Raw genomic sequence first — 26,237 nt, forward strand, 5'->3', positions numbered from 1 at the left:
TGGAGACGACAGCCTTGGTTTCTTCGCGGAGGAAATCATGCAGTTTGCAATCTGGCTGGTTGGACTCATGTGTCATCTGTCAGCACTTGTCCGGGACTCTTTGGAACACCGATTGCATCCGAAACAAGGTAGTATTTTGTTGTGATTTATGAGGATATCACACGGTTAAGTGATAATGTTGAAACTGCTTTAACGGTAACCTGTGGTGTTTGAGAATGATGTCTAGAGTGCTTCAGGCTGCATTTGAAATTATTACACTGACGCGTGGATAATATGATACCGCTACCTTTTCCCTGAACGCCTGACTATAACAACTTTCTCTCCCTTTTTTTGTTTTTGTTTAGAAAGCTTCATCAAGCAGCTGTCATCCTATGAAATCATCACCCCGCTCCGTGTAAATGATTTCGGAGAATCATTTCCCCACAAGTTGCACTACAGAAGGAGACGGAGAAGTTTAAATGATGACCTGTCGGGTTTACGGGCTCACTACAGAATTGATGCATTTGGGGAACGCTTTCATCTCAATCTGACCGCAGACTCCGGCTTCATCGCCCCCTCGTACACGGTGACACACTTGGGAGCGGAGCACAGCAACGCCACGGACTCCCACTTCCAAGACCCCAGCGATATGCGCCACTGCTTTTTCCGCGGACACGTCAACGCCAAGACCGAATACACCGCCGTCTTAAGTCTGTGCACTGGCCTTGTGAGTATGACTTTTCACCCTCTCTAAACTTAGATACTTTTATCAGGCGATGCTGACAGGCATCCAGGCTTCTTCCCATTTCAACGGATTCCATCCATGCATATCCCCCCCATAACCCGCAGCACAAGTGAAGTGCATAGGAGTGTAATAAGAGCAAGTGTTGCTGGACAAATGTCATTGGCCAATAGGCCTACTGGGAGGGAGAGCAGCCTTGCATCCCAATGCCTGTGGGGTGATGCTGTTGCACAGTGTAGGACTACACCTTGGCATTCTGGGCAGCGGGGTGGTGTAGTGGTAAGAGAGCGGGGTTCAAACCCCTGTGACAGCAAGCATCCTCCCTGCTGAAGTGTCTTTGAGCAAGACACTGAATCCCTACCAGCTCCAGTGTGCTGCTCTGAAGCTGAGCCTGCACTCTATCCATCAATAACGTATCAAATTATAATTCATTATGATTGCAAGCTACATTAAAGGGCTAAATTGCTGTCCAGTGATTTTGTATCATGCATGTGCTTTTACTTTATCAAGCCCGTTTTTCCTCACATCAGTTCTAATTGCCTCAAGATCAGTGCAAACCCCATTTGAGATAAGCTTTTGAGTCAACTAATCTCTAAACCTTCGTAAAGCAATAAAGTGTAATAATGCTACAGGTGTTCTCATTAGTAACTTTGCTTTAGACTTAACAAGAGTATCATTAATACCAGATGTATGCTTTTTGATTGCCATTTATTTATCATTGGGATCTTACAGGGCTGTAATGGAATTATTGCGTGATAATGACTTTATAGCCCCATTACAGCATAGGAGAATCCTGATGCCCAAGTGATTTTGTTTGCTGAGTCCTGTGTGAGAGAGTGTGATAAGTGTTGAAGGGGATGACTTCATGGGTCAGATAAGGTTACTGGTACAGGGGCAGGGGGTTGACCTCAGTCGCGCCAGCCGGATTCTGGTGTGGATTCTAGTGGGGGTGTTTGGCTGGCCACAGCAACAGAGAGAGAAGGACCATAGCCTTGGAGTCTCCCTCTGTGCGTCGCACAACAACCCCTATCAGTGACATAATCCTTATTTTAGATATGTGCGCTGTGTACAGTACCAGGATAGCATGTCACAGAATAGGTATCAGCTGCAGTTTTAGGCTGTATATCATCACTGGTACATTCACAATGCATTAAGTGATTGTACTCTTGCTGAAAATTGGCACACCGCCCGAAAGAACATAGTGCAATGTAGTTCACTGGTGTTTGATTCCCAGTCTATACACTCAAGGAGCTTTTGATAAGAGTGTCCACTAATTGAAATATGTTATGTTTCTTTCATATTTGTATAGCCATTTAAGATGTGAGTTATGCTGGAATTATCAGGGTAATAAGCCCTTAATTGCCCCTCTTCCCAACTTTGATGTATGACTCACTTATCCAAACATGTTTGCATCCTTTTTCAAGCAATCTTTGTTGGTTATCCGCATCATCACTCATTGAGAATGACAGGACAATGGAGACAGCACCAGAGGCTATTGGGTCATAAATGTGTCCGTCTCTGATCACTGGGGCTTAATGGCCAGGCACATTTTGTTGGGATGAGGTCATTAAGGAATGATTAAGCCCTAAAACAAAAGGGTCATTCTAGAAAATGCAGGTTCCCCCTCATCCAGTGTTGCCCAAAGCCGTCCTCAGGGGGTAAACGGGGGGGTGGGGTTGAGGGGCTTTTGGCCTTTTCAAAGTGAGCTGTGACAGACAGAAAAGAGGAGAAAATGCTGTGAAGAGGACACAACTGCCAATGAAGGTTGTGAGGAACTTCTCGATTACTCACACCGTGGGAAATGTTGCTTCCCAAAGGAGCTTGCTCTCTCAGTCCACTCACATAATAGAAGTGCATGCAGAGTCAACCATGTCCTGAGAAGCAGGGTTATTTCTTCATTCCAGTGCCAAGTGATGTACATCTGTGTAAAGATCAGAGTCATGACACCTTTATGCCCTATTTAACTTAAGAGATTGACTGCTACTGTATGTCACATCGGATGACTCAGCAGCTGCAGGACTTGAGAGTGTCTTTGTGGGCTTTGATACAATAGATGTGTGCCAACAGTCCTTCCATCCATGTCATGAGTCTGACCTTGCTTAGAATCAGAGTCCCCCAATTGTAAGGTCCAGTTCAGCACCCACTGCTGAACAGCAACCATTGTGTCTGTCCAAACTTTTGCCAGATTTGCTGCTGGGCTAATGCTGGGAAACCCCGAAACTCTGGCCCCTCCATTGACTAGACAGAGCATTTGTCTGTTCAACCTTGTGTGAACACCACATGAGAACTCTCAACCATAAACATTAAAGTTGCTTCACCATAGATAGTGATTTACCAGACACAGGTGAACATCGACCAGTTGTGATATTGTTTCAATCAATCATTCTGTTTAGACCATTACCACAGTTATTACTCAGGGCACATTCTCATATTTAATTAAAGGATTCTTCCGGTGTTGGTGAGAGTTAGCCTTACTTGCCTGCCTTCCACCCAATGTATGCTGGGATAGGCCCCAACTCCTCTTGACCCTGAATAGGAATACGCGGGCAAAGAAATTGAATGAATGAATGAATTCCATTAAATGGGCAGTTTTTACCTGCCTTTGTTCTGCATTGCATAGTCACTTCCAATGAATGGCACTACTCTCAGACAAACCACAGAGATTGTTTAGTGAACTGAGTCAGTTTCTCCAAAGAAGGCATGTGTGACAGTGTGCTCAGTCTCTGACCTGACAGTCCAGTACCTGAGTGTGAGAAGTGGAACTTTGTCATCTATGGCGGACAATCCTGCACCTCATGCCCATCTGCCTGTCTGTCTGTCTGTCTGTGAGGTAGAAGATAATTGCTGATGGCCTTGTACAAACACTCCCAGCACATGCTGCCATGCCTCACAATGCCACATTGTAACTGGATTCTGTTAATACTTTGGTCCATGCCAGCACAGCAGCAGCAGCAGTTTCATTCATCCCCACTGGCTTGCCAGTCCTGAAGAGATGGGAGCAGTGTGGGGCTGCATTCAAGGTAGCGGACATAGTGTGCAATGTTGAGGCTCTCAGGGCCCATTGCCAGCGGTGAGGTTGTTTCTACCCTGTGTCGTGTTATTACAAGCTAGTCATTATACTGCAGCACTGAACACGTATAGCACTCAAAGCCTGTAGCGTTTTCAGAGATGTATGGGGCATGCCTACTAATCCTGCGCCGTTTGAAAGGCGGAGAGGAGGTCTTTCCATATCCGATCTGTATGTTTTCCATTGTCAAACGTCCATCACTTGTGGAGATGGTTATGGAATAATGCCGCCCAAAAGATAACATTCCAGTGTCCAATATCCTGTTTAAGTGTGCGCATGAAATTACCATACAAACACCATTGTGCCTCATGGCTGAGTGAGCTAAGCAGCTTTGTGAGGGACTGAGCTGCCAAATCAATATTAGCATTCCTTTGACAGCAGCTCTGTCCATGTATGATGATGTCACTCCTCCCAGTAGATGTCTTTTTGTCGCTCCTTTAAGTCAGGTTGTGTGGGAAAATGGATTTTCAGAGTCCTCAGAACAACCGCTACCTTTCAACTGACTGTGCATAAACGTATGAAATGCTTTACTAAATCCTAATGTCTTATCCTTTTCCTATTTTGTCCTTTATCCCCATGGAGTTACGCTTCCAGTGATGATTGACAGTGTCATTTTATCGATATTTTCTGACCTTTCTGAGTCAGCGTGTTCTTTCCGAGTGCACCTGTCAAAAAGAGAACTTGTTCAGAAGCATGGAAATAATGTGTTCAGTAGTGCCCAAGGGCAACGCAGAATGATTGCAGTTAGACAACAACTACTTATACGAAACTATGCCATAATCTGTGCGATAAATCTACACACATATGCACACATGCAAGTACATGCTTCACACTAAAGCCCTCATAACACCTTTTCTCTGTTGCAGATTGGAACGTTTACAACACAACATGGCGAGTACTTCTTGGAGCCTCTGATGAATGCTGCGGGGGAGGAGTATGACGAAGAGCACAACAAACCTCATCTTGTCTACAGACATGACAGAAAGAGGAACAGCTCTGGCAGCAACACCAACACTGAGCCCTGTGCTGCCTCAGGTAACAGACTACAGACTGCCTAACTACACTGCCCGCAACCACTGTCTGTCTGACTTACACACTGTCTCCCCTTACACACTTACCTCCTGATGACCTGCATTCACTCTCTGAGCCATGGCAGTAAAAACTGCCCTAAAAGCGCAAATTATACTCAGTCACGATCTTTGGCTTGCAGGTTACCGAGAAGATTTCAGCCTCGATTAAGGGGTGTTATTGAAAAATCCTCGACTTAATTAAGCAAAACGCGTTCCAGCACCGCCTGGTGTTTTCACTCATGTTTTGCTGGAGCATTCACACCCAGGGCCATGGCAGGAGCACAGAGGGAAGAAATAATTACTTTTTAGTTTGCAGTCGGGGAAGAAAAGAACTGGAGAGGTTTTCTGCTTGGGAGGCTGCTTGAATGTTCCCCCAGTTTCATTTGAATTTTTATGGTTGAGGCCTTTGGGTGGTGGAGAGGCCCTCGAGAGAAATCAGGGTGACCGAGTAGAGTTCACCGCGACGCAAGGCCTTAGAGTGCCGCTTGCGGGGAGCTTTGTGGGCGGCCTTTGTTGCCTGATGTAATAAATCTTTTATGTGCGGGACGCTTGATTTGCTTGTTGTCTGAACTCGGCCATTGTCGCCTGGTGGCGGCCATTGTGTGAGGCAGAGGTTTAAAGTAGTTGGAGTGACCTGATGGGCCAGGCCAATACCTCCTTAATATGCTTCCCCCTTTCACTCCCTCAGTCTGTGTGTGGTAAACAGAGAGGGAGAAATCTGGAGGGTCTCTCAGCCCCCACTCTGGGCCGCTTTCAAATATGCTCTCCCTTAAGAACCGTGGGCGGGCGCTTGGTGAAAGACTTCTGATGAGGGTGTAGCCAGTCATCTTTTTTTTCCTTCTCACTAAGTCCCACCAACATCCAATGTTATCATCCAGTCATCCTTTAATATCTACTTAACCCTAAATGAGATACATCTGTGAGTTTTCATCTCACAACCTCAAGTACAAACCCCAAACTCCTTGTAATAAATCCATTCAGCGTGCACAGGGAGATAGTGGGGAGATAGCTGTGTGTACGGAGGAGACACCTGCAGGGCTTCATCAAAGGGCAGCAGGTAAACAATGAGCAGGAGGATTAAAAGAGCCTTTTGGGATGGGTTAGGACTATGAGGTGTCCCGGGCTGCGGTTCCTCAGCCTTATCAGATAGGCCCCTTTCCAGATGCGGTGATAAATGGGTTCTTTGAAGGCCACACTGGGCCAAGACTAACAGGCCTCCTGTCTTTTTATGGGAAGGAGTGCAGCACACACTGCTACTAGCAGGTTACATGTAAACACTGGCTTGGCGCGTGTCGTTCTGGTTTTGGTTTTAGCAATGCTACTCATGGTCTTAGATTCTGACTCATTTTGTCTGCTCTTGTACTGGCTTCTGTTTGGTGATGATTCAAGACTGTTGCTTTCGGGGATTGAATTTTGATTAAATCTTAGTCAGAGATGATGTGTAGCTCTGTGTACTGTAGCCTTGTCTTTGTCTCTTACAATCTTTGCTGCTTCCCTGTTCTTACCCCTCTAACTCTCCTCTACACCTTATGTCTGTCTCCTTAGTCTTCCTTTTGTTCCTCATCAGACTAAAATAATGTCTAAATATGGGGCTCCTAACCACAGTATAATTGCTGAGAGCAAAAAGTGTCGAGAAACACAGGACCACCTAGGAGAATGCTGGTTAGTTGAGAAATTAAGACCTGGATATCTAAGCGGCAATGTATTCAGAGGTGGTGAGGTGCAATCTAATATATAATAATCTTAATCTTATATAATAGAAAAATGCTTTTGCATCACATGTGGACAGTTCGATTCAGTTCAGTTCAGTCTTAATTATAACACCAAAAGGCAATTGATTTGTAGCCAATTATAAAAAACAACAACACATCACCTTTGAGATTTGGATCTATCTTATCACATCGTGTAGAGTAGAGAACCTGTGGTATCAGTGGAGGGTAGATCCCCGTCTTCCCAAACTCCTGTCCTCTCTTCTTGAGGAGGTATAAAAGCACTCTTTGTCAGGGTCAGTGATCTTATGGTCCTCTCTCTCTCTCTCTCTCTCTCTCTCTCTCTCTCTCTCTCCACTTTATGTTTCTGTGAACGGGGAGTCTTGTCTTGAATCAAAGTTGGTAGCTAGAGTTTGATTGCTGAGGGGAGTTGGCTGGTTTGGGACTTTGGAGGGGTTTGGGGGTTTAGAGGGGTAGTAAGTCTAAAACCTGCCAACTATCTCAGTTGGTCAGAACGCGCATGGAAATGCCAGACAGTTGCTCCAATGGCTCCAGTCTGCTGGCCAGCCACCCTCTCCCCTCTGTTAAAAAAGACATTTGTTTTGCCAAGCCCATTCACTTGCTGGAATTCTTGCCCCTCACCCCCCTTGTCTTTGCTGTGCTCTTCAAGGAAATGTATTTTTGAAAAAGACAACAATAAAACAGGCTGTGTTTTATCAAGCGGACTTCCAGGACACAAACAAAATGTGTATCAGCAGAGAGATACCTCTGGAGAGATAAGGTTTACTGTCAGACATGACGGCTCATGGTACTGCATTCAGTATGCTACATACAGCGTCAGTACAGTGACTGGGCCTACTGTATCCATTAAGGCAGTAAGAGTTTCCAAAGTTTGTATAGTCTCTCTCTGCACACCTTTGTGAAATGTGTTGAAAGGAAAGGAAGGCTATGTTTCCACATAGATGAAGTTAACAAAGAGGATGTTTAAGGGTGCCTTGTTTCCACTATTGTGCTGTCATCTTTGTCACACACAAATACTTGACATTTTCGTACATATGCCGTCACTACCTGTGAAGTGTTAAAAAGACAAGTGTAATGATAAGAGCTTTTAAAGTGTTACCTTGATGGAAAATAATGTTTGTTATTTCAGCAGTCGTGACATGGCCATATACCTGTCTTCAGCTGCTTTTCTTCACCGTGTGTGTTCATTTGTTGTTGATAAAGCAAGATGTCATCATTCTACGTATTGTTGAACGGATGTGACTTTAAACATGTTCTGCTGTTGGCAAAAAATGTTTCACGCAAAGTTTCCAATGAGCAACTGGGCCTGATATCACAACAGACCAACATTGCAAACTAGACAATCACAAGTATATCAAATGAATCTAAATTGCACCAAAATTAACCAGATTCATGTTTTTTCACACCCAGGGCCGTGTCAGGAGCACAGATTAACCAGTTTACCATGAACTGAGGTCTCCTTGACTCAACACTAGCAACTCTACCAGTCTTCTCTCTGTTGCAGCCAACCTGGGTGGCTTTGCCACTGTTTAGAATACCTGTAGAGTGGATAGCTGTTGAGTGGGTGATTAATGTTTTAAAGGCACAGCGTGTCTTGCTGTGCCAGGTTCGGGCTTTTAAAAGCCCCCGGGGAACAAGCTTGTCGGGCTCAAATCACAACACAGCTACGAGCTATGTGAATCCCTGTGTCATCCTCCGATGGAGATAGCCACTAGAATGAGGGTGGCTACGGATAGGGGCAGATTCTTCTGTTTCTCTTCCCTTTGCTTTCTGAAGTCCATGTGAAGACAAACAAGAGACGAAGCGAAGGAGAGTTATAGAGTATCTCTCTCACAAACATTGGCTGAGAGTCTGAGGCTTTTGGGTGTCATATTTTGTTTCACTAAGGAACAGTGAAGTGAATATAGAAAGCTTGACAACACAGATTACTAGTGGAAAACCAAGATACTAAGTAAAGGAGGTTATGTTCAAATGTTGGTTTGTGGGCTTCTCACCCATATTTTCAAACTGAAGCAGGGCAGCTGGGACAATGAAGTGACTGGCAACAGCTTTGATGTGACAATCCTTGGCACACATAGCATTTGTGCCCCCTAGCCCTGACCCCCAACACAATCGCTATATAGGATTCCCCCCTCGGTGCCCACTGTGTATACATGCTAGTCCAAATGCTAGCATCAGGTCTTTGGTCAATGGGTTCATTTACATGGAAAAATGCCCTCCCCCGCCTGGGGTTTGAACTAGCCGACTTGAATCGCTGCCCGCTCCCCCTTTGCGCTTTCATGTATGTGAATGGAAGCACTTGTTGATTGTGACCTCACTTCCCTCTTTGTTTGGAGTCACTCACTGGACGGGGGCATGTGACCTTGAGCTTTCCCCCCCTAGAGGTGCTCGTTTACTGGGCTCGCTGGCTTGTTTGCTGGGCCTCGGTTGGAGCTATGTATGCATTAGGCCCTTTGTTTTGCTCTTACGCTGGCTCTCGAAAGGGGTCAGGAAAGGTGGCTAGCTAGGGTGTGATGGACAGGCGCTGATCACTCAGACAACCTCTCTCACCTTTAGGGTCTGGATTGGGCTGGTGTGGGGGCTTCTGAATGTCAGTTGGCTCCACAAGGCTTAGGCCCTCTCTGCCCCCTCCTGCCCCCTCCTGCCCCCTGGACAGGCTGACCCTCCCCCATTCCAGGAAGCACCTATTGTTGCTAGGCAAAAAAGTTTGTTTTGGGGTTTTTGTGTGCATGCATGAATGTGGTTTGTTTGTGTGTGTGTGTGTGTGTGTGTGTATGTGTGCACACGTGTTAGTGATTGCACAATGCATCCATCACTGAGCATACACACAGTTCCATGTTATCTGTGTGTCTGAGTGCATGTCATCTCCCTGGCCCAGCAGTGGATGAAGTGTCCCACTGAGTGGTGGGAATCGCTGAGCGAGCAGTGGAGAGGAATGGGGAAAGGAGCTTCTTTCTTCATCTGTGTGAGCAGTCCTGGCCTGCGCTGCATGTGCCTGTCGGTCTCGCTCCACAGCTTGGCAGCGGCCCCAGCCTGTTCCAGAGCTCCCACTGCCCGCCTTTCTTCTTTTACACCTGCTTCTCTAAAGTAGCCTTCTCACCCACTGCATTGCCATTGGCCTACATACAACAGACTGTGAATTCCTGTCTTTTGATTGTCCTTATGAATGGCAACAACGTTTGCTTTAGACAGGAACAGCAGGTTGATAAAGTTGTTCTATATTGTGAAATGAGTTGAAAGTTTTTTTTGCATTTTGCCATCATGTAATGGTTGTGATTACGAGTCTTACTTTATGTGTGATTTTCTTTTTCGGGCATGAGACTCTGTCCCCTCATTGCCTCAAACTTCATAACATTGCAGACAGAATTACACAAGCAGCTAATAATACAGCTCATTGCGCTCATTGTCATCTGATTTAATGATAGCAGATAGCCTGGACAGGGCCGGGCAGGGCCGGGCAGCTATAGACAGTCTATAACTCTAATAGCTGCCATGTGTCTGCCTGCCTCCGAAGCCTCAGCCCTGTTGAACCCAAAGCGTTGTGTTGTCTCGGGAGTTCCCGTGACAAATTCCAGCTGGGGCTATTTTCTGCCACTGTCTACTGTCTGGGTATTCTAGACAGACGGGGGCTGATTGGAACGGTCAGAGCAGCTTGAGTGACAGTGACTATATGGTGGCATGGGTGACAGTCAGAGGTGAGAGGTGGTGACAGGTGAGGGACAGGTCCCCACCGAGGTGGCCTTGGCAGCGGCTGCACTGGGACCTGGCTGGTGAATCATCAGTGTCATCGCCTGTGGCTCTGGCTGTCCGTCATCTGAGAGGCCAGCCGTAATTCAAAACTGTAGGCTCGCTTTGTTTATGTCATTGAATTACTCTGTATAAATGTACTAAAGCTTTTCTTTCAGTCTCTTGTGCTCATTACTCACCATTCACCATTTTATCATCATCATAAGGAATGGGTGTATTGATCTGTAGTGGATAGTTTCCCATTTTATCTGTGTTCACACACTTCAGTGGGATATGTACTGTACATTATGCACTAAGTTCCCCTCCTCATATCTTCATTAGAAGCCAAAGACAGATGCTATGTTAATTGTTTCAGTACCTTGGTTTTATGACACTGTGGTTTTCAGCAGCCTCTCACCGTAACTGCACACTGTAGACCATAACTCACTCTCTCACAGTGGAGTGCATACGCAATAGACATACAGAACTTGCCTGGAAAAAAAGCAGCACCTGAAGTTCATCAATATCTAAAATACAAAGCATCCAATCTGTAAAAATTTTATCATTGTGTCAGCCAAGGACTTACCTCATCTGCTATCCTTTAAAAAGCATTAGTTTTAGTTTTATGTGCTATGTTTTGGAAGAGTTTCTTCCAAATAGTGAATATCTCATTAGAATGAAATTCTTAAAATCTGGCTGTCAAAAGACTCCCAACTTGAAAAAAAACAACAAAAACAAAACTCTGGGCCCCTGTCCATCAATTAGGAATCCAGAGCCATAAGTAGCGTTCTGTCTCCTCTGAGGAGGCCTGGTAGTCAAACACATTCTCCAACTGACCCACCATGCTGCCTTCAGCAAGTCTCTGGACTCAAAATAACAAGAGAGCTCTGAGAGTACTGTAAGTGTACAAAGCCCACCTTCTTCCAATGGGGTCAAAAGTCATGCCACTTCACATTTAAAAGCCTTCTCCAGCAGCAACAATTAGCTGCCTTCACTGCTCCCTGTCTAGCCACAGAATTGCACTTAATTGTGCTTCTGTCTGGAGGAGTTTCAACATTTTTTTCCTGCTTAATGTTGTACTGTCTGCTAAACTGCGGTAAGCAGTCTCTGACCTTGTATAGGACCGAGGCATTACCTATACTTAATGTAAAGTACACTGTCTATTTAATTGGCACCCAGGGGATAGAGTGCTTCAACTCTCAGCGGGCGATTGTAAAAGAATGTTAATTAGCTCAACAATGAAATGTATGTTCCCCATTGTTGGGCTCCTGGCATTGATACTTTTGACAGAGAGCTGATGGAGGGTCAGAGAGCAAACTCTTTAATCTAGATGGAAATCTCAATGAGATCATTTGGGAGAGTCTCATTGTACATGCATGGACTCAAACAAAAAGCTTAGGAGGATGATAACCAAGCACGGAAATGTTTTCCATAGCTTTGTGTTTGTGATTGAGTGCAAACATATGAATGCATTCAACCCCAACGAAATGTTTTCTGGGGATCTTCAAAGACCTTGTATGAAACTGTGTTTCTGGAGTGCTTGGTGTGCAGTAAAACACACTATTGAGTGGAGACATAAACATTATTTACAATATTTTGTTATGTTAAATCATTTAATGGTGTTATGGTAAAATACTTTCACAAGTTTACAAGTCTGGTAGGCGTTGGACCAGAAAAGTGAGTGTGGTTAGGGTCTACGTGCAAACTGGTGCCAACCAAACTGCAACATTTATAGATGCTTAACCGCCAGGGCTTACTTTATTGTACTCTGTTACACTGAACTGCTGACTTGGAGCAGAGTTTTACAGGCTCATGCTCATGAAATTTTTGCTAGTTTCAAGAATAATTAAATGGATTGCATTTTGATGTTTTGAGTATCTTGGCAAAAAATTCTAAAATGTAAAACCCAGAGATGTAGATGTGCTAGTGATGTTGACTTGGTGCCCAGTGCAAAGTGGGTGATGTCATGTCTCTGTGTGTCTGGCGGGTCAGGGCAGTCACCCCTGTCTTCTCATGGTGTAAGTAGCAGCTCACTACCCAGTGAGAGGGGGATTTGAACCTAAGGCGATTTGGGAAAGGTTGTGTGTGGCTAATCTGAGCTGATTTAAAGGCTATTATTACAGTGGCCATATTTCCACCTCCTCCTCCTCCTCTCCTCTTTTTTCAACTCGCACCCTCTCTCTGAGACTTAACACTAAGTACTGTAGATGCACCAGAGTCTTTTCTATGCTTTGATAATCCCTTTGATGTCAGACTGTCTGCAGTGATGAGTCTGTTTCAGGGGTTTAGAGTGAAGTTTGGCCCCAAAGAGGTTTTTCCTGGAAAATACAAGGCTCAGTTCTGGCCCAGCTGCCCGGGCTGTGTGCATGGGCACAGACAGGCTTGGCGCTGACTCGGATGCTGGCGCTGGCACGGGGCTGGGCCTCACGGCGGCAGGAGCCGTGTGCCGTTGTGCCAGCGAGTCACGCTCCGCCTCGTGTGCCCGCTGGGGGCATCGCTTGAATAATCTCGGAGCGCTTTTCGAGTTTTCCTTTTTTGCTTTCCTGTTTTTCTCTGACCTAACAGTTACACACAGTCTCTCTCTGTCCGACTCTGTGGAAAGACTGAGTGTTCAGAAGACAATGGGACACTTCACTACAATCGGGTTATCCAAAGGTGAAAAGAGGAGGTTGTTTAGGATGACGAACTCCAAAGTATGCTTGGCTCGTAACCACTGAAAATCATTTCATGTTTATTGAAAGTCCTTTTATGTTTGTTTTATATGGTTCGTGCCTCTAAATCATTAGTTGTTTTGTCTGCACGGTTTTCCTTTCCAAAAGATGGGCGCACTTCAAAAACATTGCAGAAAGTTACCCTAATGACTGTTGACTTACAAGATATTGTTTCACTCTGAAATTTATTGTCTAACCTTTTTATACAAGAACTGACAGTATGTGTCAGCTATCCATGAGCTCTAAATGTATTTTCATATAGTAAAACGTTTTTGATTTTAGTATTTGCAAACATTGGAGTAAAGTATACATTTGTGCTTTGAGTTACGATGGAATAAGAAATGGTCAAAGAAATTGCTGATTGTTCCTTCGCCAGCTGCTTGTGTCTGTGTTTTTGCATGATTTACCCTTCTTTCCTTCTACACTGATTGGGTGCATTGTCTGGTGGCTGGTGAAATCCATCTTCCCCCAGCTGTGAGACAGTAGAAAATATTGCAAGCGCTCTTTCCAACGTATCATCACATGTGGCTATACATCAGCGCAGACCTGGAGAGCAGGATCGCCTGCATGCTTATGCTTATGTCCTCAAATGGGCCTTTTCAACACAAAATAACTCTGGAAATCCATCCCATGCTAATAAATTATTGATCTTGGCTGAAACATCTCAGTATTTCAGACTATGCGCTGGAAAGGTTTTTGATGACGTGTTTGTTATTGGCTTGAACGATGATGATGATGAAGTTTTTTTTTCTTGACAGAGATTGATAGCATCCATTAGTTAGTTTAAAGTATGGGGGTGGTTTGCTGTGCAGGAATAGGAATACTCTGCAGCTGTAGTGTCTCCTAAACAATATGACCTTCTTATCGGGCGGCTTGAAGCTTGCCTGAGTGGAAAGTGGAAGGCTCCCTCCCCTCCCCGACCTGTGGCTCTTTCCCAGGCTACAGTCTCAGGAAACATCCCCGCTCACAGACAGTATAAGCAGCACGTGTAATTAAGTCCTCCTCTCCCTTAACCTTTGCAGGTTCTCCTCGGGGCACTTTTCTTTTCTTCCTTTCCTCCAATGAAACAAGCCCCTCTAGCTTTCCTTCTCTCTCTCTCTCTCTCTTAACTTCACTCTGTCATGGTGAAGGAATCCATCACTCATAGCCCAGTCGGCTTTGCTCGACACGTGCGGTTCAGCTGAGGTCCATCTGAAAGAGAGAAAAAGGTTGAAATGGATGCCAGTTAACCCTGCATAGTATATGGCTGTCTTTCCTTTTCTTTTTTTTTTTGTACCTCAGTCTGTTGTTAAAGGCATTCACCCTTGACCCATAAATAGAATCGTATCAGTCTGTTATGAGTTATGAATGTTTGATTTGTTGCATTTCAACATGATTGTCCACATTCTCTTTAATTTCACATAATATAGTGGCAGGGGTTAACAACGGCGGGATAGGTTGAGGAATTTTATATCCCCATATGGAGTGCATACTGGGGCCAGTCCCTCTGTGGCTCGGGGGCACAGTCGGTAAAAAAGTCGTCATAGGATTTTCCTTGTTTGTGTGGGTTGCACTCGGCCATAGGGGAGTGCAGCTCGCCTGACCTGAAAACTCTTAGCCTCAAAGCTCGCCAGTGACCCCGTGTCACTTGGTACAACTGTTTTCCCGAGCGTTGGAATGACACAATTATTTATGTGTCATTCCACATAAATACTTTTCGCCAAAGTCCAGTGTGCTGCTGTTATGTCATTGGAATGCAGCTAAGCCAAAACCCTCGGCCTTAACTGTAGATGTACCATGCTCTCTCAAGAAATGCCCTCATAACATAAAGTGGTGGGTGTCCCATATGGAATAATTTGAGTAATTTATAGTCCAATTCTGGCTTGGCTCCATATGTGTGAATGCCTCACTCAACTTCTCTGTAAGTTTATTAAAAGCCATATAGGCAAAGCGTCAGGTTTTTTGTTATGAATGAGTTGCAAACGTCTATTTCTCTCCACATACCTTTAACGACCATCACTTTTCTTTCTCAAAACAGAGGAGACTAAGAGGCCGGTCGCTTTTGAGGACAGCAGGAGTGTGGGAGAGGAGCTGGACTCTCTTAGAGCCACGATAGAAGAACGCCACATCGACCATGAAACACACACCAACTCCACCAGCGCACACCCAAGCAGACGCAAGCGTTTCCTCTCCTACCCCCGCTATGTTGAGCTGATGGTGACGGCGGATGTCAAAATGGTGCGTCACCATGGACGCAACCTCGAGCACTACATCCTAACAATCATGTCAGTAGTAAGTAAAATAATGTTTCTAAAAATTATTACTTGGTCTTAATCTTGAAGATATACTACCAGTCAAAAGTTTGGACACACCTGATTGAATGAACTGTCTTTTTCATGATCTTAAAGCCATTTTGATCTAAAGGCTTATGCTTAAATGCTTGAAATTTGTTTCTTAGACAAATATAAATAGTGAAGTTGATGCCTATGTATGAATTTCTTTCCAAAGCCTTTGCCTTTCCATCAAGGCAAAAGGCGGCTACTTTAAAGAATCTAAAATATAAGATAGTTTGTCCATCAGATCCATTTGTGTTATTTCATAGTGTTGATGTCTTTACTATTATTCCAAAATGTGAAAAATGGCAAAAAGAAATAAACATGCGTGTGTCCAAACTTTTGACTGGTAGTGTATATTTTCTTTATTCTGTACAGTATTATTAGAGGTGGGGGTGAATGTATACATGTGTATGCATGCACGCCATTTGTTTGTGCTTGTGTTTCATTTTTATACATGCAGCATGTACGTACAGTTCATCAGTATTTATTTTGAGATGTGAATCCCTCATGTGTCCAGTCTTGGCTACAGCCCAAGTCTGTGTGTTTCTACCCGCTGATTTTACTGTGCTGTATTTTGGTTGTAAACCCTGATGTGACCCTAGCATGCTGCCACATCGACTAAAGTGGGCCAATAAGTTGATAAACATCGGACTCAGCACCCTGACGTCTTTATGAGCCCCATATTAGACTGGGAGAGCCGGCTTGTAATCTAACCAATAACGTCCTGAGAAGCTAAACAACCACCAGTCTGTTTGACGGTCTGTGCACACATTAGAGTAAGAGTGTTGGGTGAGTGTCTGTGTCAAAACATGATAGGTTATCAGCTGTACTGAACTGTACCTTCCCCTGTCTCTCACTAGTATGGCAGACAGTATGTTCACGGCACTCATTAACTTATAAAGGAGTAATGATTGTCAGTGTGAGTGCTATCCTTAAGTAAGGTTGACAGGGTACAGTGAACGTTAAATAGCAATGTGCCACCCATTACCATCGCCAACTTGGAAGTCACAACGTTAGTCCTGCCATGCTTATGTACGAACACACACACACACACACACACACACACACACACTCATTATTCCTGGCAGTCTCTCAACTCTCAATCACTCGGCTTTAGCCACAATTCAACCAAACCAAGAGAAATCCGACGGAGCTATTTTAAGCAGAACGGACAAATCAACCGAGCCTGATCCATTGTTGTCATGGTGACAGCCAGTGAGGGTTTTCGGTCTTGGCCGGGCTAATGGACAGCCTTTTAGTTCTCTAATATGATGAAGTCATTTTGTTTACACTGACCACTGAAAAGGGGAGAGTGAGAGAGAGAGAGAGAGGAAGAGAGGGAGTCAGAAAGAGAGAGGGAATGAAAGAAAGGAAAAGAGTGTGTGTGTGTGTGTGTGTGCGTGCGTGTGTGTGTGTTGCTGACATTCCTTTGGACTTTCAGAGCTTGTTAGTGGCTACCTCGCTGTGTGAGACTGTGACTGCTCAGTACAGGCTGCAGCCCACCTCACTTCTAGTTCTTTGAACCACCGATCATGCGATTCACCTGGAGCAAGAGTACCGCTGGGCGATATTGAAAAAAATAAAATATCCCTATATTTTAGACCGAATACCTCGATATCGATAATGTGGCGATATTTTAGGGGAATGAGTATTCGTGCTTTCATAAGATATTTACAGACAAGAACATTTTAAAAATTAGTAATGATCATTATTAATCAGTAATATGTAATCACTAATAAGTAATATGGATATGATGAGCAGGCATAGCCAATCATTGTTCAGTTTACTCAGCCAGAAGAGGCTAATAAGTTCAGAAAATTGTATCACTTTACTGTAACGCAACCTTTAAGACCAGGAAGAAGTATCATTTAAGTTATTTCACAATATTATGATAACCAAAATCTCATATCACAATATCGATATTATACAATATACCGCCCAGCCCTATGAAGAGAGCATGCAGAGGAAGATCCAGTGTCACGTTTGGACAAAGAGCACGCAAAGACAAGCTCCCTTTGCCCGTCTCGCTGTGTCTCCCTGCTGTCCCGCTGAGCCCGGGCCTGTCCAGAGTGGGGCTCCACGTCTGCCCCCCCAGGCTAAGACAAGCTAAATGTTTATAGTGGGCTAATGAGTTCCTGTCAGGAGGCCGCACACGGCCCCAGGACCCCGCTGACCGACTGTGACAGGGGTGAACGAGAAAAACGAGAGAGGAAAAAAATACAGAGGGAATGTTTTGTTGTCCCCACAGAGGGGTACTGAGCTCCAGCTTTGCTGAAGTTTCACATTTGTTGCTGCATGGGTCCAGGTTTTATTTCATTTTTTTCCCTTGCTAAGGTCTGTAGGGGAATTGTAATTGCTTTTAATACCCTGTTGATTAAACTTCCCCCGAAGGACTGGAGACATTTTTTTCTTTCTTTTGCCTTCAGTGAACTGTTGCTATTTTGATTAAACCCCACAGAGCTTAGTCAAAATAGTAATAGCAATTGGCGAGGCTTATTCTCCCATTCCAAGTATTGAGTTAAGAAGTAGCCTAGCTTTCATTTTATCACTATCTGTGCTTTGGCTCAGGTTAGTGGAGGTTTGCATTTTTTGTCTGTGTGTTTTGTCTTGTTACAGGTAGCAGCGGTGTACAGGGACCCCAGTGTAGGCAACCTCATCAACATCATGATTGTCAAGCTAGTCATCGTCCACAATGAACAGGTGAGTGCAGGGTCTTGAACGCTCACCGCAGCCAGGTCTCCAATATGGCTGACGTCAGTGCAGGTGTCCCTGGCCTGGCCCTTTCTGCATGGGGCCTGTTTGAGAGGACACTGCCTGCCTTGTCAGTCTCAAGTCTCAAGAGAGGTCTCCTTGGAAAAAAATGATACCATAGTAGGCCAGCTAGCCACCTGCAAATGAGTAAGGGCTGAGGAGGCTCGCTGTGCTTTGCTTTGCTAATGCTAAATCACTGGAAATTACCTTTAACATGAGACTGTTTTGACAGTCTGGAGAGGCTTTGAGACTCACATGTGTCAATTTCAAATTTCAGCACAACTATATGCTCAGTTGCCTGTTTCTGTCACCCAACACAGGAAGGGCCAACAGTGAACTTCAATGCTGCTACGACCCTCCACAACTTCTGCGTCTGGCAGCAGAGCCAAAACGTCCAGGATGACAGCCATCCCTCTCACCATGACACTGCGCTCCTCATCACCAGGTACACACTCACCTCCCACCCTCACTCTGAACGCAAAGTCAAGATGCCCTAACTCAAGCAAACTTCATATCTTGTTTTGAGACGGGTTACAATGTTGTGCTTTATTTATGTTTTTTTTTCAGGGAAGACATCTGCCGAGCGAAAGACAAATGTGACACGTTAGGTAAACCATTGCCTTTTTCTTTTCAAAAATATCTCCACCTCCAATTCCTTTCAATTAACTTTCCACTCCGTTAACCACAGCTCATAAACTGTGCAGTAATGAGTTTATGGCAAGCTGTCAGCTAATAATATTATAGTGACAGAACAGAGTGGTAGAAAGGGGAGGAGGGAGGGAGGATGGAGGGAGTCGCTGGCGGCGCTAATCTCTCTTACGGAACCGAAGTTTTGATGGTTTAATCGCCTTTAACACTCGGGCAGCTGGGTTTTTTTTTTCAAGTAGCCATGTGTGTCTGTATGTGTGCATGTGTGTGTGCATATGTGTATGTGTGTGTGTGTGTGTGTGTGTGATCCTGTAGGGCTGGCGGAGCTGGGGACCATGTGCGACCCGTACCGGAGCTGCTCCATCAGTGAGGAAAATGGACTCAGCGCCTCCTTCACCATCGCTCATGAGCTGGGCCATGTGTAAGTAGCAGTACTGAACCTTGAGCCTATGACCCCCCCCTCCCCCGTCCCCCGTCCCCTGGAGACCCCCCCCCCACACACACACACACACACACACACATACACACACCAAGCCTTGACCAACAAAAGCCCTCTTATCAAGAGACGTAGGGTGCAGCAGACACAGGTGCAAAACATAATAAAGTGAAAAACGGGGGTTTTAATAACATGCCAGCCTTAATACCTTACTGTACGGCTCAGGGAGTTAACCCTCTGGGTGTCAGGGGTCTTTGTCCCGGGAGGAGGACGGGCTCAGCTGAAAGTCAGCACCGATGTGGTGGAAGAAACCCTCTAGAGTTCCACTGATTCGGAGGTTGTTGCTTAATACAGTGAATAGACCCACGGGATTTTATCAGACAGTACAAGGCTGAATATTCTGTTTAGTATTCAGGAGCTGACTTGTTCCCAGCCCTCTTCCAAATATCACCCCGAAAGACTGATAACACAACCTGAAGATGTCACAGTGTCGTCATACTCTACCGTGTTGTTGGCGTGTAATGGCTGTGTTATCATGACACGCCTCCCTGCCAGGAACTGTTTCCACAACAAGCAAATGTTGCAACATGTGTGAACTAGAAAAAGGATTCGTATGAATGACCTGCTTTGTGGTCAGATGACCAAGTCTCAACATATGTGTGACTGAATCTCTCATATGAGGCTCTGTGTATTCTAAACAGTGAGGCCCATCCATCACAGGCAGAAGAGTTGGAATATGATTTATGAAAGATCACACATCTCCCTCTCCCTGTCTATATATTTATCTCTTTCAATTCAATTCAATTAAGTTAATTTAATTCAGTTGAATTATTGGCATAAGATCAGGTTTAAGTGCATTACACACCAGTGCTTCTCCTTTCACACAAAACATCCCCCTTTCCCTCTCAACACACTCAATCCATCATGGCAGAATGGACATATTATGTGTTAAGATTGGCAAAACTTTCTCTCTGTCTGTTCTTTTCTTCTTCCTGCCCACCTCCCTCGCAGGGTGTAAATGTGAAACTGAATGGCAGTTTTACTTTCCGGTCCGCTCTGCCCATTTGTGCTGGGTAGTAAATAGGCCCAGTGTCAGTGTGAGCCTGTGAGCCACTGGGCAAGAATGAAAGTTATTCTGCTTCCTCCACTGTCCCGCTCACACATTCTTCCAGTGGAGAGACATCGGACCAGAGCAGCCAGATGGACGGGTCCATGGGCCTAGGGAAGGGGAATGCACCCCCCACCACCCCCCTTTCCCCTTGCATCCCGTGTGGATCTGTTTATGCTAAAGTTCAAGCAGCTGGAGGGCCAGTTGGCTCTGCCTCTTGGCGTGGTTAATCGCTGCGTTCACAAGCGTGAGCTCTCAAGAGTGTTTAGCACTCCGGGAAAGCCAGTGTCAGGTAGTGGGAGCCACTCGAGAGCGTTGCAGATTAAAGAAAGATTTAGACTAATGGATGGGAGGCCTTTCTCAGATGACTGCGAGGACGTGTGATTACTAATAGCCATCATGGGGATTTTCAGGCGAGGCGGAGTCACTTGATAGCTGTTCAAAGGTGACACATATATTGTAAAGCTTAATCAAGTTGGTCAATACATGTTGCCAAGTCTTCAAACCTTCAAAGTCTTCTTAGATCACAAATAATTCTGTCTGACATTTTGATATGTCATTAGGGCCCACGGCAGTAAACAGACTTTCTTTTTTAACATCTTAAGAAATATAGTTGAAAGACTACACCACAAAACTTCACTGGCATTTCAGTATCCTGAACACACATGGCCCAAGCAGGCTGGCTGGGAGGATGAAATCACTGGGGTTGTCAAAGATGGTTTCTATCGCGGGGCAATAAATTTGGAGGAGCTGAGATGGCTAATCCTCTGACGATGTAGCAATCCATCACGAGGCGCTAACTTCATTAGTCTTCAGTTTGTGTGGTGGCTCCTACTTTTTTTTTCCCAGCAGTGGGTGCTCTCTGATGTCTCTGAGCTCTCTCTCTCTCTAGAAGTGCTGACGAAGGCTGTTCCTGCAGACTTCACTGCTGGCTGTGACTTATTTATGTACGGCCTATCTGCAGGAATTCCCAATCAGGTCTTCATTGCTCCAGCAGCACGTCCTACTCTCACAGTTATTTATGGGCATTTCAGTGCAGAAATCATTTTAATGAGCGGGATATGAGGGTGTGACGTGCTGAGAGCAAAGCAGTTTGTTTTGTTGAAAGCATCAGCTGAAAGAGAGGACACACACTCTTTAAATAATGTGAATGGTGGATGGTGAGAATGCAACTCTGCAGTACTCGCTGTGCCCTCTCCCAATGAAATTGACTCTCTATTGATCTGCATCAGTATATTCCCCGAGGCTGCCAAGCAGCGAGCCACAAAGCTGCCTGATTTACAGCCTAATCACACTAAAAGGATTTCAAGCCAGTATCCTCATGCATGCTTTTCAAATCTGGGTTAAATAAATCATTAGCGTTTGTTTTAGCCTGTTCGGAGTACAAATTGGGTGGGGCTTGTCACATATCACAAGATAATAAGTACCAGAAAGTTTAGATAGTTACAGCAAAGTACTCAATAGTCAATTTAGTGTACTTTTCTGTGATTGCCGATTGACCTGCTACTATCTGAATCATTCTGATGCTGTAAACCCCACTTATCTGCTACGTTAAACCAAACAGTAAGAATTATTTGCAAATACTGCTTGACCCAGGTTTTATGCTTTTGTCAGTATCAACCAGCAGCTCGGTTTGTGTGTGAGGAGCTCATTACCGTGCCAGAGGCAGACCGTGGCTCAATTAGTCCCTGGGTGAATGCCCTCAGGCCCCTGGCTCCTGTGGGGTGGGCCCTATGCCAGCCATGCTGAGCCTTGTTTGTGTGGTGGTATGGTTTGACCCTCAGCCCCAGCCCAGAGCCCAGCACTGGCCCACATCCTGTTGTAAACACCATAAACATCATACAGCTGTGTGTGTGTATGCGCGTGCCCACATGAATGTATTTATGGGTATACGCCAGACCACAGCACAAAACAGGACATCCGCATTGGACGGCACTATTCTGGACATGAAAAAGACAACTTGCTTTATGAGACTGCCAACTCAAGACAGCCTGGATGAATTCATTAATTTGCAGATGCCGTGCTGTGTATCTCACTTTATACAGCTGTTCTTCTGTCAACTCCTCAATTCGTCATTTGTTAAGATTTCTATATAAGTCTGTCTTTTACTCCTATATTTCTTACATCGGAGCAGCATATGTGATAAGCATATGTGTGTGTTGATGTGCATGGTGTGCTGCCCCAACCTTTCCCTCAGCATTAAGCTCTTTGAGAATGTGAGATGGTGACCCTTGACCTCTCAGAGGTGAGCTGGAGGTGGTTCTCACTAGCATGTGGGCTTCGGTGGTGGAGGGGATATGCTGGTCAGACAGACAGATAGAGAGAGACGTGTTATGTAAAATGTCCTACCACCTACCGGCCAGGTGGAGTTTCACTGAAGCCTATCGAGGCATTTGAAAACATTTGGGTGATAGCATGAAGATGGAGTGTGTGTGTGTCTGGGTGTGAGAGACAGAGGCCGGAGAGAATGGTGCAGAGTGTGTGCCATTATTCACAGATGTGTGTGTGTGGCCGTGTGTGTGTAGATGCCTGCATCTGTGTGCGGCGGTCCACTGGGGTGGTGCGGGGTGATCCCTTGTTAAAAGTGGCTGAATATAAATCTTCTGACATTTATCCTCCTTGCTACGACTGATCCATTAAGCAGTCGATAATCGCTTTGTGTGTGTTCCCCCTATCCCTCTCCTCCTCCTTTCTTTCATGCCTCTCTCCACCAGGTTCAACATGCCGCATGACGACAACCCTAAGTGCCGGGAGGCAGGCATGAAGCACCAGTATCATGTCATGGCGCCCACCCTCAACTATGACACCAGTCCCTGGTCCTGGTCCAAGTGCAGCCGCAAATACATCACCCAGTTTCTGGAGTAGGTACCTCCTTTTAGGGTCCCAACCCTGACTCCAACTCCAACTCTACTTTCCAATGTTTAACTGACCAATCATTCGGACATATTTAGTTCACTGTGCTAGATATGGGCTTTTCTCACAAACAGAAGAAAAAGTAATGCTACTCCAATTCCATTCCAATCTTCAATATTCTCACATCCACTTTTTAATTGTGCATTTTGTCTTTAGTTACGTAACCAGCTAAACAAACCGCTGCTACCTCTCTCAGAGTGCTGAGTAGATAGGTCAGCACAATGTAAACTGTGTTGAGTTGTTATTGCCTGGTGTTGAGACAGTATTTCCTGTTTGAATCCGGGGGTCTTCCTCGGCTGACCTGAGCGATTGATCTTCTTCGCCCCTCCGCTGTCTCGCCACTCAGCCAGAACCCTGCTCTCAAGATGCTGGGCAAACAGTCATGTAGTCACTGGCGTGCTTTCCCAACCAAAACCCGTAACACAGGGCAACGGCTCATTCAGCGGCTCCCAAGCTGCGCGATGGCCACCGACCCTGGTGAAGGGCTTCCCTTTAAGTTGGGAAATGTCAGTTATAATTAGATCTTCCCTGGACATGACCCTTTGATCTTTGCCTCCCCTCCTCTGTTGATTGTGGATCCTCCACAAAGAGCTGCCTTGTTGACCAGATGCATCTCGGGAGAGCAGTGCTTGGCGACGCCTCATATAGGGCTTTAAGGTTATTCGCATAGTTTCCAGGCAGCGATGAGCTCAACTTTGAGTGGTTGGAACATTCAGCTAAGGACGAAGAGGATCTCCATGAATCTCTTTATTATTTGGGATGGCCCGTGTCAGCTGTGTTGGTCTGATGTATTTGGCTGATTGTCTGTCCTGCTGAAAGTATGCGCGTGAGGTAAATGTCAGTGTCTGTGAGCTGAATGTTCTGTGTGTTCCAAGGAATGGCCATTAGTTAAACATATGAGATATTTATAAACAGTGCAGGTATGAAGAGAGTAAAGCAGCAGCAGGTTCAGTGTGGGAGCCGCAGCGGTGGGAAAGGCTCTTGAGAGTGTAGCCCAACTGCTTTTGAAGTCTGTCTCCAGCCAACAATGAGGAGCATTGATTCAAACTAGCACTTCCAGCGCTCCTTCTCAGTGGGCTGACCTGGTCAAGTACGTCAGTGTTTTGACTGCCCATTCTCCCTGGAGAGCACTCCAACCTGCACCGCTCTCCTGTCACTTTAAAAGATGGAGGGCCGCGCCGCCTCTCAAACACCGCTTCCCTTTTCAGAAGCCGAAGGATCCCCCTCCTTCTCCTCTCATCTCACTATCGCTGTAATAATGTGAACTGAACTCCCACACCTGAAAGCCGATGAAAAGTGTCCTAGTGTTGTGCAGTGTTATTATGTGTCAACCGCCACATAAAGCAACCATTCATTCCAGCCCTGGCTCCCTGCCACTTGATTTAAGCCACAGAACCCTAATATAAAAATAAAATGCAAATCTTTGACTGTTGCCACCCACTAATTGTTATGTACGCTCGGTGTTGAAACCACATAATCATTAGTAGTGGGCAAGCCCTATCATTTTCCATTGCGTTGCCTAGACCCACACTTCACGAATTAGCCTAACCACACAAACAGCAAAGTATATGGCCCCCTTAAACATTCCCATGTGAAATCTATTCTCTAAATGCGTTTTTTTTATATCTGCCCTTTTTTCTTGATAAAATCAAGATGGATGTATGCACATGTTGGGTAGAATTCACCCGAAGCTATATGACATTATGTTCTTTGATATCTGGATGTACAGTAATTGGTACATGCTGTCAGGGACAAAACTGTGACATGGCAGCATTGCTACAGTCTGCTTGGCACTGTTTGATCAAACATTATACAGTGGTGCAATCCTCTTGAGAGATACAGTCATTCAATCCTCTGCACAAATCATAAATCTGATACATGAGTAGACTCCTGGCACTATCAGCTTAGGGGAAACCCAGTAAAGTCTTCATGGAATCTATTACTGTGTAGCTTCACATGACAAACATACAACAGTAACTATATATCATTTTCTAAATAAACTCACTTTCAAGAAGTCTCCCAATGGCTGCCAGGTGTGGAATCTCCTCCAGTGCTAGGGGAGGGGAGTTGGACTACTGTCTTGTCTCCACACAGCTGATCTTCTTAAAAAAGCAGATGTCTAATAAAAAAAAAATGACCACATTGACCCCTCCTCTCTCTGTCTGTCTGTCCTGGTTTTAATAATCATCCCATTAGGTTCCTGGACACTGATTAGACAGATGACCAACTGGTGAAAGACGCTGTAATATGGGACTGTCTTTATGAATCCTTGACAGGCTAGTTCATAGCTTTCATCGACAGTATCTTCCACTGCTGGTTTATTGTTCTTACACCGTCATTCCCCTACCACCAGGCACTCGTGAGCCTTTTTTGCTGAAACAAGGTCTCTTACATTATGAGTGGAAACGAAAGGAAAAAAAAAGACAAAGTGATGGTAACTCAGGATAATCCTGTGTAATTATTGGCCTTGTCACATCAGCTGGCGCTGTATGGAGCAGGTGTTTTAGCAACTCAGTCCGGGACGAAATTTGTAAGAGCGGTGCAGACCTGTTGTGTAATTACACATCTATACATGTCTCATCCACCCCTTTTTCGTGTTTCAAAAGTAAACAAAAAAAGGAAGAAATCCTTTGAGGCTGGGATTACTCTGGCTGATGGTATTTGACTAGGCTTTTGGGAACTAGGGTTAGGGTTAGCTAACCTTTTCACAACTGTGAAGTCTGGCGATTTAGGCTATTGGCATATACATTCAGTCCAGCTGTGCTTTTGTTGTCTCTGTTACTGTGTCGGGGTTCAGGGTGTGGCTGACATACAGTCTGTCATTATACTGCGATGTTGGCGCTGGCCCCGATTTATGTAACTTAATCAAGGTGCTTTATGATTCCAAATTCTCTTGTTTACTTTCAGCACAGAGAAATACACCTTGGATAAAAATGTGGTCAGCCTTCAGATCCTTTTCAGTCTGTATGAAAATGCTGCTTTATTCAGTCTATGGCGCCTGACTCCAGTTTCATAGTGACAGCGTTTACTAACAGGCCACT

General features: G+C 45.1%; 1 protein-coding gene across 3 annotated transcripts in view; it reads left to right on the forward strand.

The window, feature by feature from the left end:
* Positions 1–26,237, forward strand: part of LOC139910231 (A disintegrin and metalloproteinase with thrombospondin motifs 20) — an 80,364-nt gene continuing 54,127 nt past the window's right edge. The window contains exons 1-11 of one of the 3 annotated variants that reach the window (XM_078282910.1): positions 1–128; positions 345–706; positions 4,655–4,823; positions 6,021–6,036; positions 12,242–12,268; positions 15,077–15,296; positions 17,957–18,040; positions 18,412–18,536; positions 18,659–18,699; positions 19,055–19,160; positions 22,998–23,144. In XM_078282910.1, coding sequence (XP_078139036.1) covers positions 38–128; positions 345–706; positions 4,655–4,823; positions 6,021–6,036; positions 12,242–12,268; positions 15,077–15,296; positions 17,957–18,040; positions 18,412–18,536; positions 18,659–18,699; positions 19,055–19,160; positions 22,998–23,144 — 1,388 coding nt within the window. In that variant the 5' untranslated portion in view covers positions 1–37. Of the gene's footprint in view, positions 129–344; positions 707–4,654; positions 4,824–6,020; positions 6,037–7,257; positions 7,278–10,300; positions 10,312–12,241; positions 12,269–15,047; positions 15,297–17,956; positions 18,041–18,411; positions 18,537–18,658; positions 18,700–19,054; positions 19,161–22,997; positions 23,145–26,237 lie in introns of all 3 variants that reach the window. The other 2 variants (XM_071897456.2, XM_071897455.2) reach the window with 2 other exon arrangements.

The sequence above is a fragment of the Centroberyx gerrardi genome, chromosome 4 (genome assembly GCF_048128805.1).
Source record: "Centroberyx gerrardi isolate f3 chromosome 4, fCenGer3.hap1.cur.20231027, whole genome shotgun sequence".
NCBI lineage: Eukaryota > Metazoa > Chordata > Actinopteri > Beryciformes > Berycidae > Centroberyx > Centroberyx gerrardi.